Here is a 19,945-nt window from a genome sequence, read left to right as displayed (position 1 = left end):
TAAGTAAATATTCAGTGTGAAGACTCATGTGTTGTGGTGTAGCAGTGGAATTGTAAAGCAAAATGTCCAGTCAAGCTACATCTTCAGCAAGTTCAGATTTCTTCTTCTCTCAATTTATATCAATTCACCCCCTAAATTTATATGTGCATACACAGAGATATTTGCTTAAATACCTGACCTCAATCCTTTACCTTTGTCTTACTGGAGTTCACCAAATAGGAATTTTACTCACCTAATTCTCAGGAAGACTTTGTTGATGAGAACTCATCTCCTTCATTTTCCTGAAGGAACTTGAAATTGCATCTCCTGGGTTCAGGGGGTTTATCCTGTTAAAAAGCAGGCATTTGACAATTGATCTTTGTTCCTAACACATAAGCTTTTGTATCTTGTGTAATGTTTGGGCTAGAGAGGAAAAGTGTAAAAAGAAGTACTCTAAAATGTAGCAATTCTGTGAGAAAGGAGAAGTAGAACTCTATTTTCTGCTTCAATGAATATTTAAATATTTGATTCAAAATACAAGAGCTGGAGAAGAGTTTGCTACCTCCTTCTCAGAAACTTTCATCCGCTTAAGATGCTGTGAATCATTTTCTCCTGTGTGATGAAGTGGCCACCACCCTCTGAAAAAAGTCCAGGCACCTGACATTGAGAAGTTTGTGACTGCTCATCAGAGTTTCCTCCTTGTAATGCAGAATTCTGTATCTGAGTTTCCATGGCAGAGAGGGCTTAGATTGTAAAGATTTCCATGATGCTCCTTACTAATTAACATTAGCCTATGTAATTTGCTAATTTAGCCCCACTTGCTGGCTTCTCTGGAGCCTCCTCCCATTGACTGAGGTGTGGTGGCAAAATTCCCAGGGAATGCAAGTCTAGTAATTTATTCTTTCAGTTCTGAGTCGTTGAGGGTTAATAATGTTGTTCATAATAATGACTAAATATCAGAAAATGAGAATTACTTGTACTGGAAGTTGATTAATTAGACTTTAAACTGCTCCTAACAGCTGATGGAACTACTGGCACAAGTGATAAGCAGAGATTTTTATCAATGTGTTGAGATCAATAAATGCTAAGTAAGGACATGGAAGTGAGTGGAAGTGATGGTTTAAATGGTGTGCAGAGCTTCCTCATCATCTGAAGAGAGGATGTTTATTCCCACATTTTTACATGTCTGGCATCTAATTGATTCTTTTGTGGGGTTAAAAGGCTTAATAAAATTAATAACTTGGCTCCTGGAACTCAGCTCTGTTGTGAGTCCTGCAGAGACCCCAGGGATTTATTTAATCCTTTTTTTTTGGCAGTAGCCACAGGGCTCACTCACCTCCAGCAGTTTGTTTTCCCTTTCCCAGGCAGATCACACTTGCTGTGCTCACACAGCTATGCTACTGCATGGATATTTTTAATTTTCATTTTCCTGCTAAATCCAGCCTCTGAAATCTCCCAGCCTTGCTAAAACAATTAGTGGTTTTGCCACCAGTGGGTTTAGGCAAGATATGAGCAGGGTCTACAATACACCTCGTTGAATTCTTAGCATGGGCCTGGGGAGGGCAGGAATCAGCCTGGGGAGGGCAGAAATCAGTCAGAGGAGGCAGGAATCAGCCTGGGGATGAAGGAATCAGCTTAAGGAGGGCAGGAATCAGCCTGATGCTTGGTCCCAAATGGAATGACATATCTGTACTAAAATGCATCAGGAGAGCCAGCATGGGTGTCACCACAGTCCACATTTCATTGTTCAGCTGCCTCATTTGGGGGAATCTGAATCTTTAACAGCAGCTGGAGTTTATTGTAGCACACATTGTAGCCTTTAAGAGCTGACACCAGCACAGAGTTGGGTCTGATGGCTGTACCTCTGCACACCCACTGATAGGACTATTCTTCTGCTGTGCTGGCTCCATTTAGTTTCATCAAATTTTTAATAGCCATATTTCAAGTTAACCAGATGTCCTACCTGCCATTTCCAATTCATGAGGGTAGCCATGCCTTGAAGCCCACACCATAACTTTCATGTGCTGGAAATGTGGAAGAAAGACCTTGTATCTTTCTAAATCACAGTGACTCCATCCAATATTCCAGAAAAAAATGTTCAAGTTGATGTGCATCTCATCTTCCTTGCATGCCTAGCCCCTGGACCTGGTAAATATTCTATTAAGAGGAAATCTCTATTTCTTATCAGGCTGCATTTCTTATCTCTATCAGTCCATAAATCGTGTGTTACTGAAACAAACTAGCATGCCATTGAGATGCCCCTTATCACAGCTTAATCCAGCCCATGATGTGCTAAGTGTGTTCCATGTTTTACAGAGAGAAGTTACACTGGACTCCCCAAAAGCATTGAAAAATGCAATTAAACCAAGATAGCTTAATTCCTCCAGTATTTTTGCAGCAACCATTTCATCTTTCCAGTCGGATACACAGCCCTTGAATAGGGCAGGGCACTTTTAGCTGCAGGGAATGGACAAGCCCTTTGCAGTTGGACTGAGGGTGTAAAATCCAGACCAGCCTTCTCCTCGTCTCAGCCTCCCAGCCAGAGCTGATCTGCTGTGCCAGGCTCACGTGGGAGTCGTTAGTTTGTCATTATTTTATTCTTGTACATTTCTACACATAGGAATGAAAACTTTTTTTATTACCAGGAACTGCTCAGTTTCTCCTTAATGGTTTTAGAACTTCAGCATTATATTTTGTCTAGATCTGTAGCTTGTCCTATCAGGTTGGTCTGTCTGACAGCAATAGAATCATAGAATCTTTAAGACTGGAAAAGACCTCTGAGGTTGAGTCCAGCTTAACCCAGCTCTGCCAGGTGCCCCACTAAACCAGGCCTACAAGTGATACATCCTTTAAATCCCCATGTTTCAATAGGAATATTGCAAACTGGTTTTGGTAAACTCCCTCAATCTCTGTGAAGTGTAAGATTACTATTTTAAAATTAAGTCAGCTCATATCGTTTGACTTTGATCTACTGTGCTGTTGCTGTCTGTGCTCACAAACACCTCCTCAACAAGCAGCAGTCATCCTTCTGATCCATTATACATCTGACTCATCAAACTGACCTGCTAAACTCATGCAATCAAGTTCTACATGTTTTCCCAACCTTGCCTTTTCTTAAAGTGTATTTTTGTTCAAAATGATGACAAGTTTTCCTCTGGAAGTTGCAGAAGCCATACATGTGCCAGTGCCAATCTAAACCCATCTGCAAGATACAAATGACCTGTGATCATTTCAGCTTGCTTGACCCTCTCTTCCTTGGAGGCTTGAATTGCCCTTGTCAATTCTGACATGTTATTCTAACAGCTTTGATGCAGTCAATCTCACAAGTGTCATTTTGTACACGTGGCCTCTGGAGAGCTTAGGGGCTGCCAGCAATTTCAGCCTCATGAGATGATGCTTCCAAAGTGTCCCCGCAGCTGGAAGCTTCCTCAGGAGTCAGGGAATTTCCTTACTGATCATTTCTGGCTCAAAAAAAAATGAGGAGATTTCCTGGGAATGAACTGATCATATTCTGATCCAAATAAAATGATGCAGCATACAAAATAATCTTCTGGTGAATGTGTGTGTTCTAGTGGATGTGTAAGTCCTCTTCTCTTTCCCCACCTAATACAGAATAGTAATGTGATAACTAATTAAGTAAATTGCAGAGTATTGCTAATTTTTTAAAACATGATTGTGCTAAATCTTTGCTGGATGTGTTAAGTTGTAGAACCTCATTATCTGCACACAAATGTTAATTTGTTAAACAAATCCCACTGGCAATTCAGGGATTATTCACTGTTGGCTTACTTACTGCTAAGCCTTTTGGCAAATTCCTGTGTGAATGTTATATAGCCAGAGATTGGAGCAGCTTTAATTAAAATTTATAAGTTTACGACAGTTGTATTGAACTACAATAATTGAACAAAGAAAATGTCATCAGTTAATTAAAAGTACACATCTGAGACATGTAATTAAAAGTTTGGGTGTAATAATGAACACTTTCCAGTAAGCCAAATTAATGGGAATTTCGGTGAAAAAAGTCACTGTTACCATAAAAGCACACTTTGTTTCTCCATGTAATTTAAAGCAAAAATATTGCAGCAATAGTTTGCTGATTGTCTCAAACACATTATTTTAACTCATTCACAGAATCAGAGAAATCACTTTGTACTATACAAAAGGTGTGTCTAATCATACAGAATTGTGATGTTTGTATCAAAATGAGTGAAAAAAAAATTGTCTTTCCTCTAAATGGAAATATATGAAATAATCTGAAAGAATCATTGTGTATGAAGCAGATGTTATTTTGTATTCTATTTTATGAGCAAAACAAGGTGATTTGGTGCCTACTGAAAACACTGGCAGTGAAGAGCCTGTTTTGCTGATGCCACATCAGTCCCAGGAGTTTCCCTGGTGCTGTCAGCGGGACAGGCACTGTGGGCAGCACGAGGGTGGTGTTTCCCTGGAGCTGATCCCAGGTCCCAGCAGAACCACCACCACCAGCTTTGGAAAGAGCAGTCCCTGAAACTACTCAGAGATATTTAGAAATTGTTCTTTTCTCCTTTCCAATAACACAGAGAGACTCTCTATCTGTTGGGATAGATCCCAATCAGCTCACCTACTAATTATCTTCAATAATGCAGCTTCTCTCCACTCCTATTGTTTCAGTAAAGCTAATTATGGTTCACCAACCACACAGAAATGAATTATTGTGATTCCCACAGACTGCTGATAACAACTCCAAAGGACAAAATATTGCTTACAGAAAGCTCAATGTAGAATCACCTCTTTTTCTTTAATAGTGACAGCAACTTAAATATTGAAATTAATTGTGCATATTCATACATAATGACTTCAAAACACACATTGCTAATAGTGAATTTACCAGTGACTGGAAGAAATAAATAATGTAGGTTTTGGTGAAGACATTCGTCTGGATGATCTCATTTTCAAAACTTGCAGAAAGCTTACAAAAATAATGCTATTGACCTAGGTTTTAATTATTTTTAAATTTTTTTTTAACTTTATTTGGTTATTGAAAATGCAGTGTTTCTCTGTTGCTTAGGCAATATCATGTGTGAAAATTTATCTCCTTAGAATTCTAGTCCTTGAAAAATATATATAAATATAAGCTTAAGATAATGAATGAATTCCCAAAAGAAGTCACCCACATATTACAGAGAAAGTAAACCAAGATATTTATTGGCAATTTTTGAAGTTTATTTGAAAAGTTATTATATAGACAATAGTTATTATATACCAAATTAAGTTGACAAACCAGGAGTAACTACATCCTCTGTATCCAAACCTAATTGAACATTGAAAGATTTTAATCCCTGCTTTTTTTTTTTCTTTTTGAATGATTTATTTTTTGTGAGAAAGGGCGAAACTACATTTCATTTCTATGTCAAGAATTTAATCTGTTTTTTCATATCCTACTGCCGAAAATAACTTGTCTTAGAGTCACCAGAATATATTCTCCTTTATTCTACTAAATTCTGTTCTGCATTTATTCCATGAACCACTTCCCATGTGAATATTTTTCTACATGCTAATGTGTTGTGAATCTTTCTGTGGTGGTGAGGGTCAAGAATTCAGAGAGAGTTTTAATTCTGTGTCTGTGGAGTTCTAATCCTGAGATTTCATGACCAGAGAAGGTGCTGGAGCTCTCTGTGCATGAGCTCATCCTGCAGTTTCTGCCATCTGGGTTATGTGGCATCTTGGTTACATGACTGTTTCCTTTGCAAACATAAATCTATGTTCTGATTCTATGATACAAAACCTTATGCAATTGTTTGGCATTGTTTAATGCTGCAGTTTTGTTAAACTGTCCCTGGAACAATTTTTTTTTTTTTTTTTTTTGTATCAGAAATAATTTATGGGAATAAGGCAAATGAAAATGTCATTATTAGTATTATTTCTGGTGTCAACACTCAGTGTATAAATAGGCAATGGACTGTTAGCATTACTGAAAGTCATGTTAAATTGAGTGACAAAAATGGGTTTTAGGCTATACTGTATTAAATTTTCATTTAGCTGTCAGCAGTTTGGCATATTTATAAGTCTACTTTAGTAAAGAATAGAATAATCTTTTCTACAAACTAGAAAAATATCATTGTCTCATCCTTTTAACAGATAGAGGACTATTTATAATGAAAACTGATTTCAGACCTCCAGATCTATGTTCTATCACTATTTTATGGGTTTTTTTTACTGAAACACTGCTTCAAATGAAGGATTATGTGAAACCTCCTGTCTTGGGGGCAGAAATTTAAATACAACTGTATACATGGGGAAAAACAAGTGGAATCTGTGCTAACATCTGAGTTCAACATCTTTGATTTAATGTTTAGATCACAGGGGACAGATATGAATAACCAGGCTGATGCATATTAAAGGAGTTGGAGCTATTTTTAGGTCAATGGTTTTGTTCCTGCTGTACTCATTAGAGAAAGAGACTAACTGATCTCATGGCCCTTAGGATGATTTGCAAAACACTTTAAATTAGCATAGCTTAAAATAGAAAATACAGAAAAGAATTACATAAAGTGTGTCGTGTTAGAAGGGTAAGAAGTGAAGGAAAATGATTGAATAAATCATTCTGCATGAGTCAGAGAGAGAAGACAAAATGAGGGCGGTTCGCTTGCATTGAAAAATTCTCCAAAGAATTTGATACTAAATGATTGCACAGGATTAAAACAAAGGCAGACCAGAAGAAAAACCAGATTGTGGGGTTTGTGGAATACACAGTTTAATCTTAATTACTCAATAACACAGCCAGCTAAGTGGAGAAGAAAGACCAGCAAGGTAAGCAGGGTTGCACACCTCAGAGTTTCAGATGCAGCTGTGGTGAACATCAGGAGGCAAGTGGGAAAGCAAGTGTGGATACATTGGGTGGTCAGTGGTAAAACCTGAGAGGTTATTTCTCCTGTTTATGCCTGTAATTCCAGTCCAGTGATTCTGCATCACACATGCAGTACATGACACAGTTAACTTGATAAACACCAAACCATGAAATGTTTTGGGTTGGAGGGAACCTTAATGCTCATCTTATTCCAACCCATCCTGTCTGCCCTTTTATTTCAGAAGGGTCCTCAGGTCCTGCTTAATCTTCATCTCTTTCCTTCCTGGGAAGCCAGGAAAAATAAAACTGTTAAACTTTGTTCTCCACAAATTTAGGAAAATCCTTGAAGCTGAATGAAAGCAAAGAGGAGGGTGGGGGAAAAAATAATGTATTGCAAGAGATAATCAAGAATGAGAATGGTTTATTAGGAAGTGAGAAGGGAGATGGCTGGTTGGACACATCAGGTCATTTACCTGACGATTATAAAGGAGATAAAAAAGCAAAGTCAGGAGATGGAAAAACATTAATGGGATCTAGAAGTTTGTTTTAAAGAAGATAAGCCTTAAGAAAATAAGACAGGAAAGTGGAAGGGTTTAATAAAACAGTGGAATAGTAACAAAGCTATAAATCCTTTAGACATGAGATTTAGATAAGGAAAAAAAATGGGAAAACTACAACAGAGAATGATCATAGGAGAAAAATGCATTGGGTTTTAAAGACTATTTTTAAATCCTTTGAAAAGAAGTTGTAGACTAGGAGTTCATTGTGTGCAAATGTTCATCCCCAAGTGTTAACTGCTTTTCAGACATTGAATATTGATGTTACAGGTATCTTTGGTCTGATGCCAGACAGCAATTTTTGTGTAACAGTCTTCGTTATCTGAGAGGGGTGGCACAACAAAACAGGCACAGATAATTGTGGTTTATTAAAAACTGTTCTGTAAAGTGTAGCTATTAGTGCATTAGTAAATATTTGTTTTACATGTGATTATATATCAAGGTTTGTAGATTTCAGAATAATGTAGTGCACCCTGAAGAGACAGCAATGGTGATCACACAGTTATCCTTTGCAACAGGAGGAACCCAGCATGGCAGGATGACTTGAAGAGTTCAGTCATATCTTAAATTCCTGCTTAGGTCCACCTTTGAAATGATTGCACATTTTAAATAATGACTTTTTTCTCATAAAAGAGTCAATGACTGCACATGCACAAGTGTAAAAATGCAGAGATGCAGTTTTTGAGTGCCCATATCTCCCAGAGACTCTTTTGTTTTTCAAAAGTTCTGCATTCAAGAAATGTTTGCAAAGGCACACTCCCTCAGCATCCAGGGAAACACAGTTGGGCTAGAACATTGAAACTTCCTACTCTTACAATAAATCTGTGTGAAGTGCTGATTACTTTGTATTTATTTTTATCATAAAATAGCTTTCTCTGTTTTGGACAGGCCGGCCGACCTGCAGCTGCACTCTGGGTTTTACGGGGCCGCGCTGCAACCAGACCGTGTGCGAGCGCTTCTGCCAGAACGGGGGCACCTGCAGTGTCACTGCTGGCAACCAGCCCTTCTGTGCCTGCCTGCCCGAGTACACAGGAGACAGGTGCCAGTACTGTAAGTAATCTCCACAAATTATTCCATCTGGGTTTGTAGGAAAAGCTCCACGCAATGGAAGTTTAAAGCCCACGTGGGTATTTTTTTTTTATGGCGTAGTTAAATTTAGCCCCAGATTATTTGTGCTGCTGAGGCAATGTCATCTGGTGTATTCAGGTGATCTTTGAGCATATTTCTCCCCTTCTACATGGCTGAAGAAAGAGCTTTCTTAAGAATGATTTATTGTTATTTTCATGAATAAGCCATAGAGTGGAGCAGTACAAGACAGATGACTTTGTCAGTAGCCGTGAGATAATTGTGTAAAAATCTTCTACTACAACTTGTCATGTGTTTTGTTATGCTGGTAATGAATTGACATACTTGGTTAAAGAACCTTCTGGTGTCCCTAATCTTTGCAGACAAAAAAGTCTTTTAAACTGCTCTTTTACCTTTGTTTTCGATTTCTTCCCTCAGCAAGCAGCACTTTGAGGATAGCTTTGAGTTTCACAATGCTATATTCCCTCACTTGCTCAATGATCACCCTCAGTATGGTTTCTGCCCCATCGTGGTGTTGGAATTGTAAAGGATTTCTGAATGTTACTCTTGTTTAATTCTCAGGACTTAGCTTCTGTCTTTTGTATCTGATTTTCTCACGTTTTTTTCATTCCACTGACCATCAGTCTCTTCTCATTGAGATTGTTTTCTGAAGGTTTCCATGCCCTTAGAAAGGCTCTTCTCACTTTCTACAACATCCTCTAATTTTTCATTTATTTAACAGAGGAGTAAGAAAAGTAGATTATCAACCAATAGGCATTTTGCTCTTATTTCATTTATATTTATTTTCTTGCTATGCTTTTGGGGTTTTTTTCACCATTATCTCTTTTCAGTAACTCAAGACATTTGAACATAATCTTGAATTTCTTCTTTTGGTCACTCAGTTACAAATGGCAGTTTGTCTTCCCCATGTCTTTTCAAAAATGATGACTAACAAGCAACCTTCCTTAAGTTAGAACAAATTATTTTAATGAGATCTGAATGATGTTTTTTAATCATCTCCTGCTTTTCTTTGATTGTAACATTCCAAAGGCAAGGACTGTCATAGCCTTGTTAGACTGTCGTAGTGCTTGTCATGGAACATTAAATGTGAAAGCCATCATCTCTTATATACCTTCAGTGAATTTGCTGAAGAAGGCTTGATTTAAGACAAAAAAAGGGATGGGAAATTAGCTGTTATAAAGGTCTGGTTTAGAATTATCTACAATATAAAAAGGTATTTAGTTGTAGAGAAAGGTCTGTCAGACAAGGAAAGGGATAGTTTGTATCTTAAATAGGATTTGTACTGAAGTAAACTGAATATATTTCCAGTTGGGAGACTATGAAATAAATTGAAACCTTTGAATGGAAAACCAGCAGTAATTGTGATTCTCTCCCCCTTGGTATTAAACAAACTGCATGAATCCACAAATAAGTATCTGCAAACACAATTGGGTATTTGAAAATAGTATAGCACATAAATCATGCACAGACAGACACACAGATTAAGGAAAAATATTTACTTGAGGCTTACCCAAAACCAAACAAATTGTTTCTAGTTGAATGCTTCTGCAAACATCCTCTTTTTTTTATTTATTTAAGAGAATTAATTTAAATGTAAATTTGGGAATTTAGGGGTACTTTTTAAACAGTGCTTATTATCAGATTTGGATTGTCTGGGAAATTGCCACAACACAGAGACTCGAAGACATTATGAAATACAAAATAAAATTAAGATTTTGCTGATCTAAAACTTAAGTCTTTTGGGGGAAAAAGAAAATCTTGCAATCTTTTAGAGTATTTTTTGCTGGCCAATAAGTTTTGTTATATTATACCAATCTGCAGTTAATAATGTGTATATAAAGCCATATCTGTAATTTTTTTGCTTTATTCACACATGTGCATGATCTTTTGCTTTATTAATTACCCTCACTTTGTATGCCAGTTGGAATACATTAAATGGCATTATTGCAAAGATTGGTTGCCTCCCAGATATCTTTTTCAGTCTGTCTTTGCTGTGATTGAAGGTAGTTCATATGCAAAGGATGGCACATGAATGTGTGTAGGTATTTTACTCCTGCTTCCAAGCTTAAAATATTATTAGTAGGGTTTTATGGCAGGGAGAAGACATTTGCTTGCAGTATTACCAGCTTGCAAAGACCTCATTTCCCCCACACTTATTGTCTCCAATTACCCAATGCAGAGTTTCTCCTGTGATTAGTTCACATAAAGGCTAATAACCTAAATGAGTGTTCCGTGTCAAGGCACTGGCATGGCTGAAATAAATTTAAGTGACTGAATTTACATAGAATTCTACTAACACTGTGCATGTTATTAAATACACATAAATCTGATGTATTTGAATGTAGCTCCCTGTTTTAAATTCCAGAAAAAAGACACACAGAGTAGCTAAAGTTCATTTCTTGTATCATTTAAGGCCCAAACTACCTAAAAAATAAGAAATATTTTCATGCAGTTACAATCATTCAAAGTGGATATGGTGATCCCACAAGCTGTGACTTTGAAACTGAAATCCCTTTTTTAGGAGGAAAAAGAAATAATTTTGTGTCATTTCAGCCCAAATGTAGCATAAACATTTTAGATACTGCAGATGACTCTAGGTGCTTGTGACTGCAATCAAGCCTGAAAACTAATAATTGTTTTGACATGTGACCTTCCTATTCCTACATATTTGTGGGGTTTTTTTTTATTGTAATGTCCATGCAAACATATGCCCCTTGCACTGTTCTTACATAAAATCACTTCCAGTATTAGCTTTCAAACTGCAGTAGTTTTTGTTCCAAAAACAGCCCCCCTGCTGCAAAATGCCATTCCATACCTGGAACTGGGGAACAAGAAACAACGAACAACTTCATTTAGCATCTTTTAAGCTGCTTGGTTGCTGATTCCTTAAGCAGCTGAGCCTACAGCCTGCACAGACAGTGCAGACATAAAATGAATATTCAAACAGAAATAACTCCTCCAACAGCCATGCTCTGCCCCTCAGCAAAACTCTTCCAGCAGTTCTCACTCCTTGGAGAGGAGGAAAAGCAGCACAGAGAGCAGCATTAGCTAAATGTGTTTCTGACTTTGAGATACCCCCATAAGTGCTGCCCAGAGAAGTTGTGGCTGCCCCATCCCTGGAAGTGTTCAAGGCCAGGATGAGGCTTGGAGCAACCTGGGATAGTGGAAGGTGTCCCTGCCCATTAAGGAGCTTAAATGATGACTTTAAAGATGAAAACAAACCACAAAATAAACTTGTCACTACTACATAAATAAAAATTAACCCAAATGTTAAGATTACCAGTATTTTGTAGCCGTTTGGAAGCTTCTTCAGTTAGGCAATTTGATTTTTTAAAAGGGATGAAAACCGAGACACTTACTGGTGGTTCTGAAGAGTTAAAGATTTCAGTACTTGAAATCTCAGTCCTACTGGCATTTAAAAAGTTAAATATTATAATAGGGTCTTGCACAGTCTGTGAAGCTTATGCATGTATGTGGTACTTGGTAGAACTTATGGATTATGTCTTTATACATTATTATTAGAACTCCATGAAATTTTAATATGTGGATAAATGAAAATAAAACTTAATTATTTCAAAATATTGTTTCAATTTCAGTTTAGCATAATGCTGTTAATGGTAATGTGAATGTATCAGAAGATTTTTATTCAGCCAACGTCCCATTAAATACATTAAGATTGCTCTGCTTTTCTCATCAGGAGTCTTTATATTATGTGGAATGATGCCATAAATGGTTAGACAATTAGAAAGGGAAAAAAAAAACCCTCTTATGAGTTTATACTTCCATTTCACTTCCTAAGATTACATTGTTAATATATTATATATCTGTTTATGGGGTATTCTTGATTCCTGTGGATGCCAGTGAGTCACCGCCTTCAGTTTCCATTTTGTTTTTGTTACAGTATCCTTTAAAACATGAAAGCAATGCATTATTTATTTCTATAATCCTCCTTAATGCCTTTTAGTAATTGGGCCTGGTGTTGTTTCAGATGTTTGCCACCACTACTGCGTGAACTCCGAGTCGTGCACGATTTCCGACGACGGCCGCGTGGAATGCGTCTGCCCCGCGCGGTTCGAGGGCCCCAAGTGCGAGGTGGACAAGTGCAGCCGCTGCCACGGGGGACACTGCATCACAAACAAGGACAGCAGCGACGTGGTGTGCAAGTGAGTGTGTCTGGGGGAGAGGTCTCGTTCCAAGCCCTACATTTCGCAGCAGCTCTGCTGCGTTGTGCTTTACATCTCTCGCGCCACAGCTTGTCCCTGGAGCGGTCACGTCACGTCAGTTCCTCTGTGTGGCTCCTGCCCGTGCAAAACCAGCTGGCTCCTGGCTTTCAACACCAACTTGTGGAGCACTCCTCACTGGAGGAAGCACAATATAGCAGGAAACTGAAGGGTTTTCACTTGGAAACGTTGAAATTAATCAAGTTAACAATGGAGTTCTTCTATACCATTGAAATTTCTTGATTGTTTTTCACTGTTCAAAATTCTGCATTATCTGTGACAGCGATAGAGTATAGAGACATACTAAATACTGTTGGACGCATAGGTAACATGTGCTGCTCTGTTGCTGAGTGATTGTTTTGTATTATAATAGTTTATTTTCATTAAAAGAAAGATTAAATATATACTGTGCAATAATTTCATTGTCTGTGCTAACTTTTCAAACCAGAAACCTAGAATTCTTTCAATCAGTAGATCTTATAATAATATATTAAAATACTGATTTTACAGTGAAATGCTCAGATTTACTGAAACACTTTGCTTTTTTTTCTTTTTTTAAACCATGGCAGTTGCACTAATGGAAAGATTGCCTCTACCTGTCAGCTGTGTGATGGCTACTGCTACAATGGTGGCACCTGTCAGCTGGACCCAGAGACAAATATACCTGTCTGTCTGTGAGTATCATTAAAATGTCTGTGTGACGACAAATATTGAAATTATTGTGCATGTGTCTGCATTTTTGGTCTCTCTAGGATGAATAATGTGCTGGTTGCAGTTTCAGCTTACAGTATTTGTTTTCTAGCTATTTGTGTAACCTCATACGTTGCATACCTTTTTGCAAAATGTGTGTTGAAATTTAGAACTAAGGGCTCTATTGTGAATGCATATAGATACAAAGATATATCTTTGGAAACTTATAGTAATTTTAGGTCTATTCAGGCATTTTTATCTGGAATGGAAACTCGAGATTGCCTGTCCTGCTTCTCAGAGGTGGATTAAGTCTTTTTTCCTACAGAGATGGTCAGATTTGGAGGCAAAACCCTCCTCCTGATGGCTGGAGAATAGGTAAAGTCATGTCAGTGTTATTCCCCTATGGAGATATGCTCATGTATTTCACATTTCTGCCCTAACCTTCCCACTGCCCGGAGTATTGTGGCTGTTCTGGGGTGAGATTGTGATCTCTCTCCTGTGCCATGGTTGAGAGTAATTCAGGGTGCTTTTCTTAAGCTCAGACATAAAATGCCAAAGAAATTCTGATTTTGTAGCATAGAAGAGAAGTACTGTTGCAAGCAGAAAAGCCTACATTCTACTCCTTTCTTGAGAGCTATGGTGTATCTTCTTTTTCAGCTGCTCAATATAAAACACTGAAGTAATCACTGTAGCAAGAAATTAATTTCTTTCCTGCTCTCAGTTATTCTGAGCTACGTAGTCACACTCTTTTCATTTTTTTTACATTTTTTTTATTTGTTTCCTTAAAATATTAATTTCACAATAATCTTCCAGTTCTCCAAACCACCTGGAGCTCAGAGCATCCTCCAGGCTGGAAGGGAGACGTGTTGGAAGACAGAATTGGACATAAGTGTCTCATTTCCTGGGTGATATAAGCAAATTGTTTCCCAAAGGGATTTGGCACCGCAACTTTGTGAATTAAGATACAGCCATTCCTTAATTTTGTTGATGCAGGTGATCTTGAAAGAGTTCTATTCAGTCTCTCAAAGGAGTTTCATAAATGCCTAGATTTTGTTAGTCTGACCAGTGGAGGAGATGTGCCAAGGGTTCCTCCCTGTGAGAGATGAAGCACTTCTGCAAGAGGAAAAGGACACACAATTGTAGTGGCACTACCACTGAAAAATTGTCAACGTATGTTTGCAGGTTTGGGGCTGAAGACAATGTAATTTAGTTTTGCATGGTAGCCCTTATTCATTTGGAAATATTTTTGGTGCTTATTTTTCTCTTTCATTATTATTTTTTCCTGTTTTTACCATTTTGCCTGTTATTTATGCCTCCTTAAATGTTTTTAGTTGAGAACCAGAGACTGATAAATCCTGACAAAAGGAGAGTATTGTAGCTATGATATGTAAGGCCCAAATATGCTGACTAAGCCTGGTGATTCATTTGCTTAAACACCTAGAATGGCTATTTTGGAAGCTTGTGACTTTTCATTAATTTTTTTCTTATAAAACTCTCATATTCTTTTTCAATTCACATGGAGCACCATAGCATCTCAAGGAAAAAAAAAAAAAGGTTTTGTGCTTTAATTTGTGTGTGGATTTACAATACATGAATGCTGCAGCATACACCAACACCACTAACAATGCTACGAAAATGGTAATGAACATTTTTAAGGCCATTGCAATCTGGATCAATCAATAGAAATGTACATCTGACAATACTGTGAGATCCCTCAGGCAGTATAGGCCCATTGTTTTAAAAACTATTTGATCATCAGTCACGAGCAGACTTTTCAGTGTTGTCAGATGGACCTTCCATGAAAAGAAAATATTGATTTTTGTCTTCTGTGGGTGTGTGCCCGTGTATGTGTGTGTGTCTTGCCGTGGTTGTATATAATGCGTTTAAAATCTTTCCAGCACGAGGCAGAATATTTATGTAGGTCTATTTTACTGAAATTCTGCAGATGCTCTGTGGGGTTTAAAAGTCAGCGCTGTGACCAGAAAGTGAACCCTTGTGATTACTACTGTCAGAATGAGGGAATTTGCACTTTAACCACGTTTAATGAACCGAGATGCAAGTAGGTTTAACCTTCCACTTAATGCTGAACATTCTGTGACATCATTCCAGGCCACAGTTCATTGGTTCAAGTCATGCACATTCACATACATTTCACAATATATACTTAATCTGGGGGATCATTTCTATAATACACACTTACCCTTTGAGAGTTGCACTGATGAGTATATTTATAAATACATTTGGAGTGTGTGTATCATCAGAGGAAGAAATAAAAGGCTTTATTTTTACTAAGTAAATTGGAAAAAAAATGAAAATGCCTCTCGGCCTCTATTGCTCGTGTTTTGAGATATTTTACCAAGTTAATCCTACATTGCATAAAGTTTAGTGAACAGTGATATTGCACATGTTCTGTAGTCTGACTTCCTATTTCTTATCTGAACAGGGAAAGGAACAGAACTGCTATTTAGGTGCTAATTCAGGAATGAAATTTGTATTTATAAGTGTTGTTGTTAATTTTATAGAAATAATGCTGTAAAACAGAAACTGTTAAACAAAAGTATGTGAGCTACATCATAACATTGACTTCTTTGGTTAAAAAAGAAAATTACATTTGTATTCTCTACTTCTCTGAAGGATTTTAGGTCTAATTCTTAAAGAGAAAATTTTAAGCTTCATCAGGAAAAAAAAACAACCTTAGTCTTTGAAAATCCTGTAAGGCAGATGAACAGAGAGATTCAAAACACCTGTCAGATGAACACAGCTTCACTCAGTGGTTGTGATGCAAAAATCAGTAATGAAATCATGAACCAAAGACCTAGACTTGGGAGAAAATGTGAAATTCACATAGATTTAAACTTCTCTCAGTGAATGGCTTGTGAAAACACAGAATGCTGTGGGGATGTAATGTGGGTGTCTGGTGGGTACCAAAGACAGTGACTGCTTAAGGTGAATAATCTAATTTTTTTTTTTTAAACGTGATCTCAGTTGCTTTGTCAATGTTCTCATGCAATGAAACTCTCTGGCTTGAGGTACCATAAATCAGTTGGAAACAAGATGAATGTCCTAACTACCACTTCTTGGACTTGGAAGAGTATGGAGTGGTCAGCAGTTTGTGGGACAGGGGTGCTTGGAACTTTTTGTATCTCCATGTATCATGCCTGTGCTTTCAGAACCATGCAGCCCTAAGAACAACATACTGCTGCCTATAAAGTCACATATTGGATGTACCTTTCCTGCTTTTTCTCTCAAATGCTCTAGGAGCCATTTGTCCACAGGTTAATGTTTTTCTAAACCAGTCTCTAACTGGGAAGTGGGTGATTTTTAGAAGAAATAGGAGATGCCTGGGTTTATTGTCATTCAGCAGGAGCTCTGCTCTCTCTCACAGTCAGCATCAGTTGAGAATGCAAACTTTACACTTAATCATGCCCTTATTATCATTCAGTAAAGACAATAGAGAATAAGGTTTAGCTGTTCCAAAGGGCAATCCCAAAGCCATAATTATAGAGCAACTCTAAGCCTGTAAGAACAGACTCTCCTTTCAACAGCCTGTACTGCTAGCACACATTTTTATTTTATCTTCCTGTCTCAAGGTGTCTTTTTAATGTTGAATGCACTAAATGACCTAAATATCAGTTGCACTCTGGAAGGAGGAGTTGTGGTTTTCACCCAACCATTTTAGGAATGAATTAAGGCCTTACTGAGACTTCATATAAGCCACCAAAAAAAAAGAATGTTTTATGAAGGCTATTGTCAGTTTCAGTGAAAGCTCTTGTCAGGGTTTTAAATATGCAGAATATGCTGTGATTTCTCTTTGGACTTGTATGCAATCTAGAATATTATTTCTTCACATTATTTTTGGTATGTGATGATTATTATTCCCCCCCCCCCCCACACACACATTATTGTTCTTGCTCAGTTACAAAGGTTGTGAGAGAATTTCAGAATGTTAAAATTTGGGGTAATGACCTTTTCTGAAAAGTGTTCCACTTAGGGTGTCTTAAAGTAGGATAAGTTACTGTCATTCCCATACTGTGTTTTCAAGGACCTCTTTAGTACTGCTCACTAATGGGTGGGGTCTGTGTGTGATGTGCATAACAGAAGAAGCAGGTGAGATATGCCTGAATTGCACCAGTAAATTTACAAATCAGTTGAAAAAAAGAATGATCAGGAGATCAGATTCATATGGGAAATAATCAAGAAATGTTTTTTCTGTGTATTTCACAAACTGTTCATTCCATCTGTTCTATCAGTCTGTCTTTAAATAAATATCTTCATTTATGTCTCTGTTTCCTTCTCACTAACTACCCACCTGTATATACATTCCTGCAAGAGAAGCAAGGTTTAGAGAGAGATTACACCTTGTATGATACCAGTGAAGAGAACTGGAAAGAATTGAAATTTTCAAGAACTCAAGAGTGGCACTGGTTGTTGAATGGGCAGAGCTTTCATTACAGAATCTTTAGCACAGAATATTGCTCTCTCTCAGCTTTGTTTCTTTTATACCTTCATCATAACTATATGTTGCCAGAACTCCATCTTTTTTTTTTTTATTACTATTGGTATTTGTACCTGCACATGGATGTGTTCTATTATTATTATCTGAAAATAAATGTGATCAAATCATAACTCCCTTACACAACCCCTAAGGCATTCTAGAAATATAAAAAGCAGAAGACAAAGTGCAGCATTACATTAGTTGCCTGTGACTGGATGTGCTAAGTGTTCAGAGGGATTCTAGTGTGTGTTGTATTTCAGTATTAGAACAAACATCAGTTCCTCTGTAGTGAAGAACAACTCATCCTGGAGAGTTAATGAGAAGGCACAAACCATGCAGGAGCTTGGAGAAAGCCTGAATTTGGTAACAGAGGAAACTGAAAAGTGAAGGATGGAGAAAGAATAAATAACTTCATTTCTTAATGGAGAATTTTAGTCAAGTAACAGGTTAAGTACCGTGAACAACTGGGGAGAGAACAAGTTGTGGAATTACTTAAAACTGATGACAAAGTTTGAACCTGGAATTTCAGACTTGCATAAATTAGGAAAAGTAGCTCCTGCAGGAGTGAAACAAGCAGGAGAGCTGTTCTTACAGAATCCTAGGATGCTTTTGGTTGGAAGGGGCCTTAAAGCTCCTCTTGTTCCAGCCCCCCTGCCATGGGCAGGGACACCTTCCACTGGAGCAGGCTGTTCAGAGCCCCACCCAGCCTGGCCTGGACCTTCCAGGGATGGGGCATGCACAGCTTTTCTGGGAAACCTGTCCCAGTGTTGCCAAGTTGTTCTTGCCAGCTTTGTATCCAGGAGGCTGGAGAGAGAGTGTGTGAGGGGAGAGCGTGGGGGTGAGCACTGTGTGTGCAGATGTGTCTGTGTGTGTTTAGGTCCCAGAATTCAGGAATAAAAGAGTGCATTCCTCTTTATGGAGGAGCTCTCCTACAGCTCATGTGCCTGTGATGTTGTACCTTCCTCCTGACATTCCTTTCCTGTTGAAAAATCTTCAAATATGAACAGTTTTTATTTAAGTGCACATGCAGCTGTACAAGTGCTACATTTACACGCAGGTTTATAATAAATAAACTCATCACTAAACCAAACCTCTGCTCAAAAAAAAATGTTCAGGTACATCCATGGTCCAGGTGTGGACAAATAAGGGAGCATAGCCTGCAGACCCTGACTGGCATTTTCTGGAGGCTGAGTAGAAAAAGCCTCTGTGATATAGAACAGTCACAGGATTGAAAAGCCTAAGAGAAGGCCCTGGTGACCCTGTGAAGCAGCACAAACCTGGAAATTTTATCAAGTATCCTGCAATAAATGCTTTCCATATGATTTCCTAGGGTATATTTAATGAGCTCCCCAATTGCAATTACAACAGGAATGTCACAGCATTCTGCCAGTCCTTTGAGAGGTTTCTTTTTCAACTAAAAATATCTTTGTTATAAATATCTTGAAATTGAATATAATCCACAGGTTATACCTTTGTATGATAAAAGATATTTTACCCACTTTGTACCACAAACTAGTAGTAGTTCAAGAACCAAATGAAAACAGGTGTTTGAAGAGTGGCTGTCAGAGGAGGAAATTTTAAGATCTTGGAAAAGAGGAATATGTATCTTTTTCATGGGGCATTTACTGACTAGGCTGTAATGCAGATAACCTTTGTCCATGAGTTTAAAATTGTTCAGATAAAACTTGTATAATATTTGCTGCTGTATATCACTGCTTGGGAAAAACATGTTTGGGTTTTTATCTACCTACTTACCCAGTCTTTTCTCATCTTTTCTTTATAGTTTTACCATTTCAACCTCTTTTCCTTTTGTTTTATTGCTCAGTGTAATTTCAGCTACAGTAGTAGTCACCTGGACATGCTTTTATATATTTTTCTGTTATTATTTTTAGTACTTGTATAGCCTCTGTACTGTAAACATATTGTTAATTGCACGGTGGTTAATGACTCTCAGTTCCTTCTTTTTCTTACCTTGGGATGAATGAGGCTGAGTTGCACATGGAAGTTGTTCCTTACAGTGAACGTCATGCAGCTGTGAATAATGAATTGTACATAGTAATCTCATGCCCAAATTAAAATTCATTTTTCAAAT

At 37.7% G+C, this 19,945-nt stretch overlaps 1 protein-coding gene across 1 annotated transcript in view; it reads left to right on the top strand.

Moving 5' to 3' along the window:
* The window catches only part of LRP1B (LDL receptor related protein 1B), a 632,825-nt gene that overhangs the window by 598,368 nt on the left and 14,512 nt on the right, over positions 1 to 19,945 (top strand). Inside the window, exons 84-86 of the mRNA XM_053947419.1 lie at positions 8,251 to 8,412; positions 12,437 to 12,611; positions 13,238 to 13,342. Coding sequence (XP_053803394.1) covers positions 8,251 to 8,412; positions 12,437 to 12,611; positions 13,238 to 13,342 — 442 coding nt within the window. The remainder of the gene's footprint in view (positions 1 to 8,250; positions 8,413 to 12,436; positions 12,612 to 13,237; positions 13,343 to 19,945) is intronic.

Source organism: Vidua chalybeata, chromosome 7 (assembly GCF_026979565.1).
Source record: "Vidua chalybeata isolate OUT-0048 chromosome 7, bVidCha1 merged haplotype, whole genome shotgun sequence".
Lineage (NCBI taxonomy): Eukaryota > Metazoa > Chordata > Aves > Passeriformes > Viduidae > Vidua > Vidua chalybeata.
This window is presented reverse-complemented; position numbering and strand designations above follow the sequence as displayed.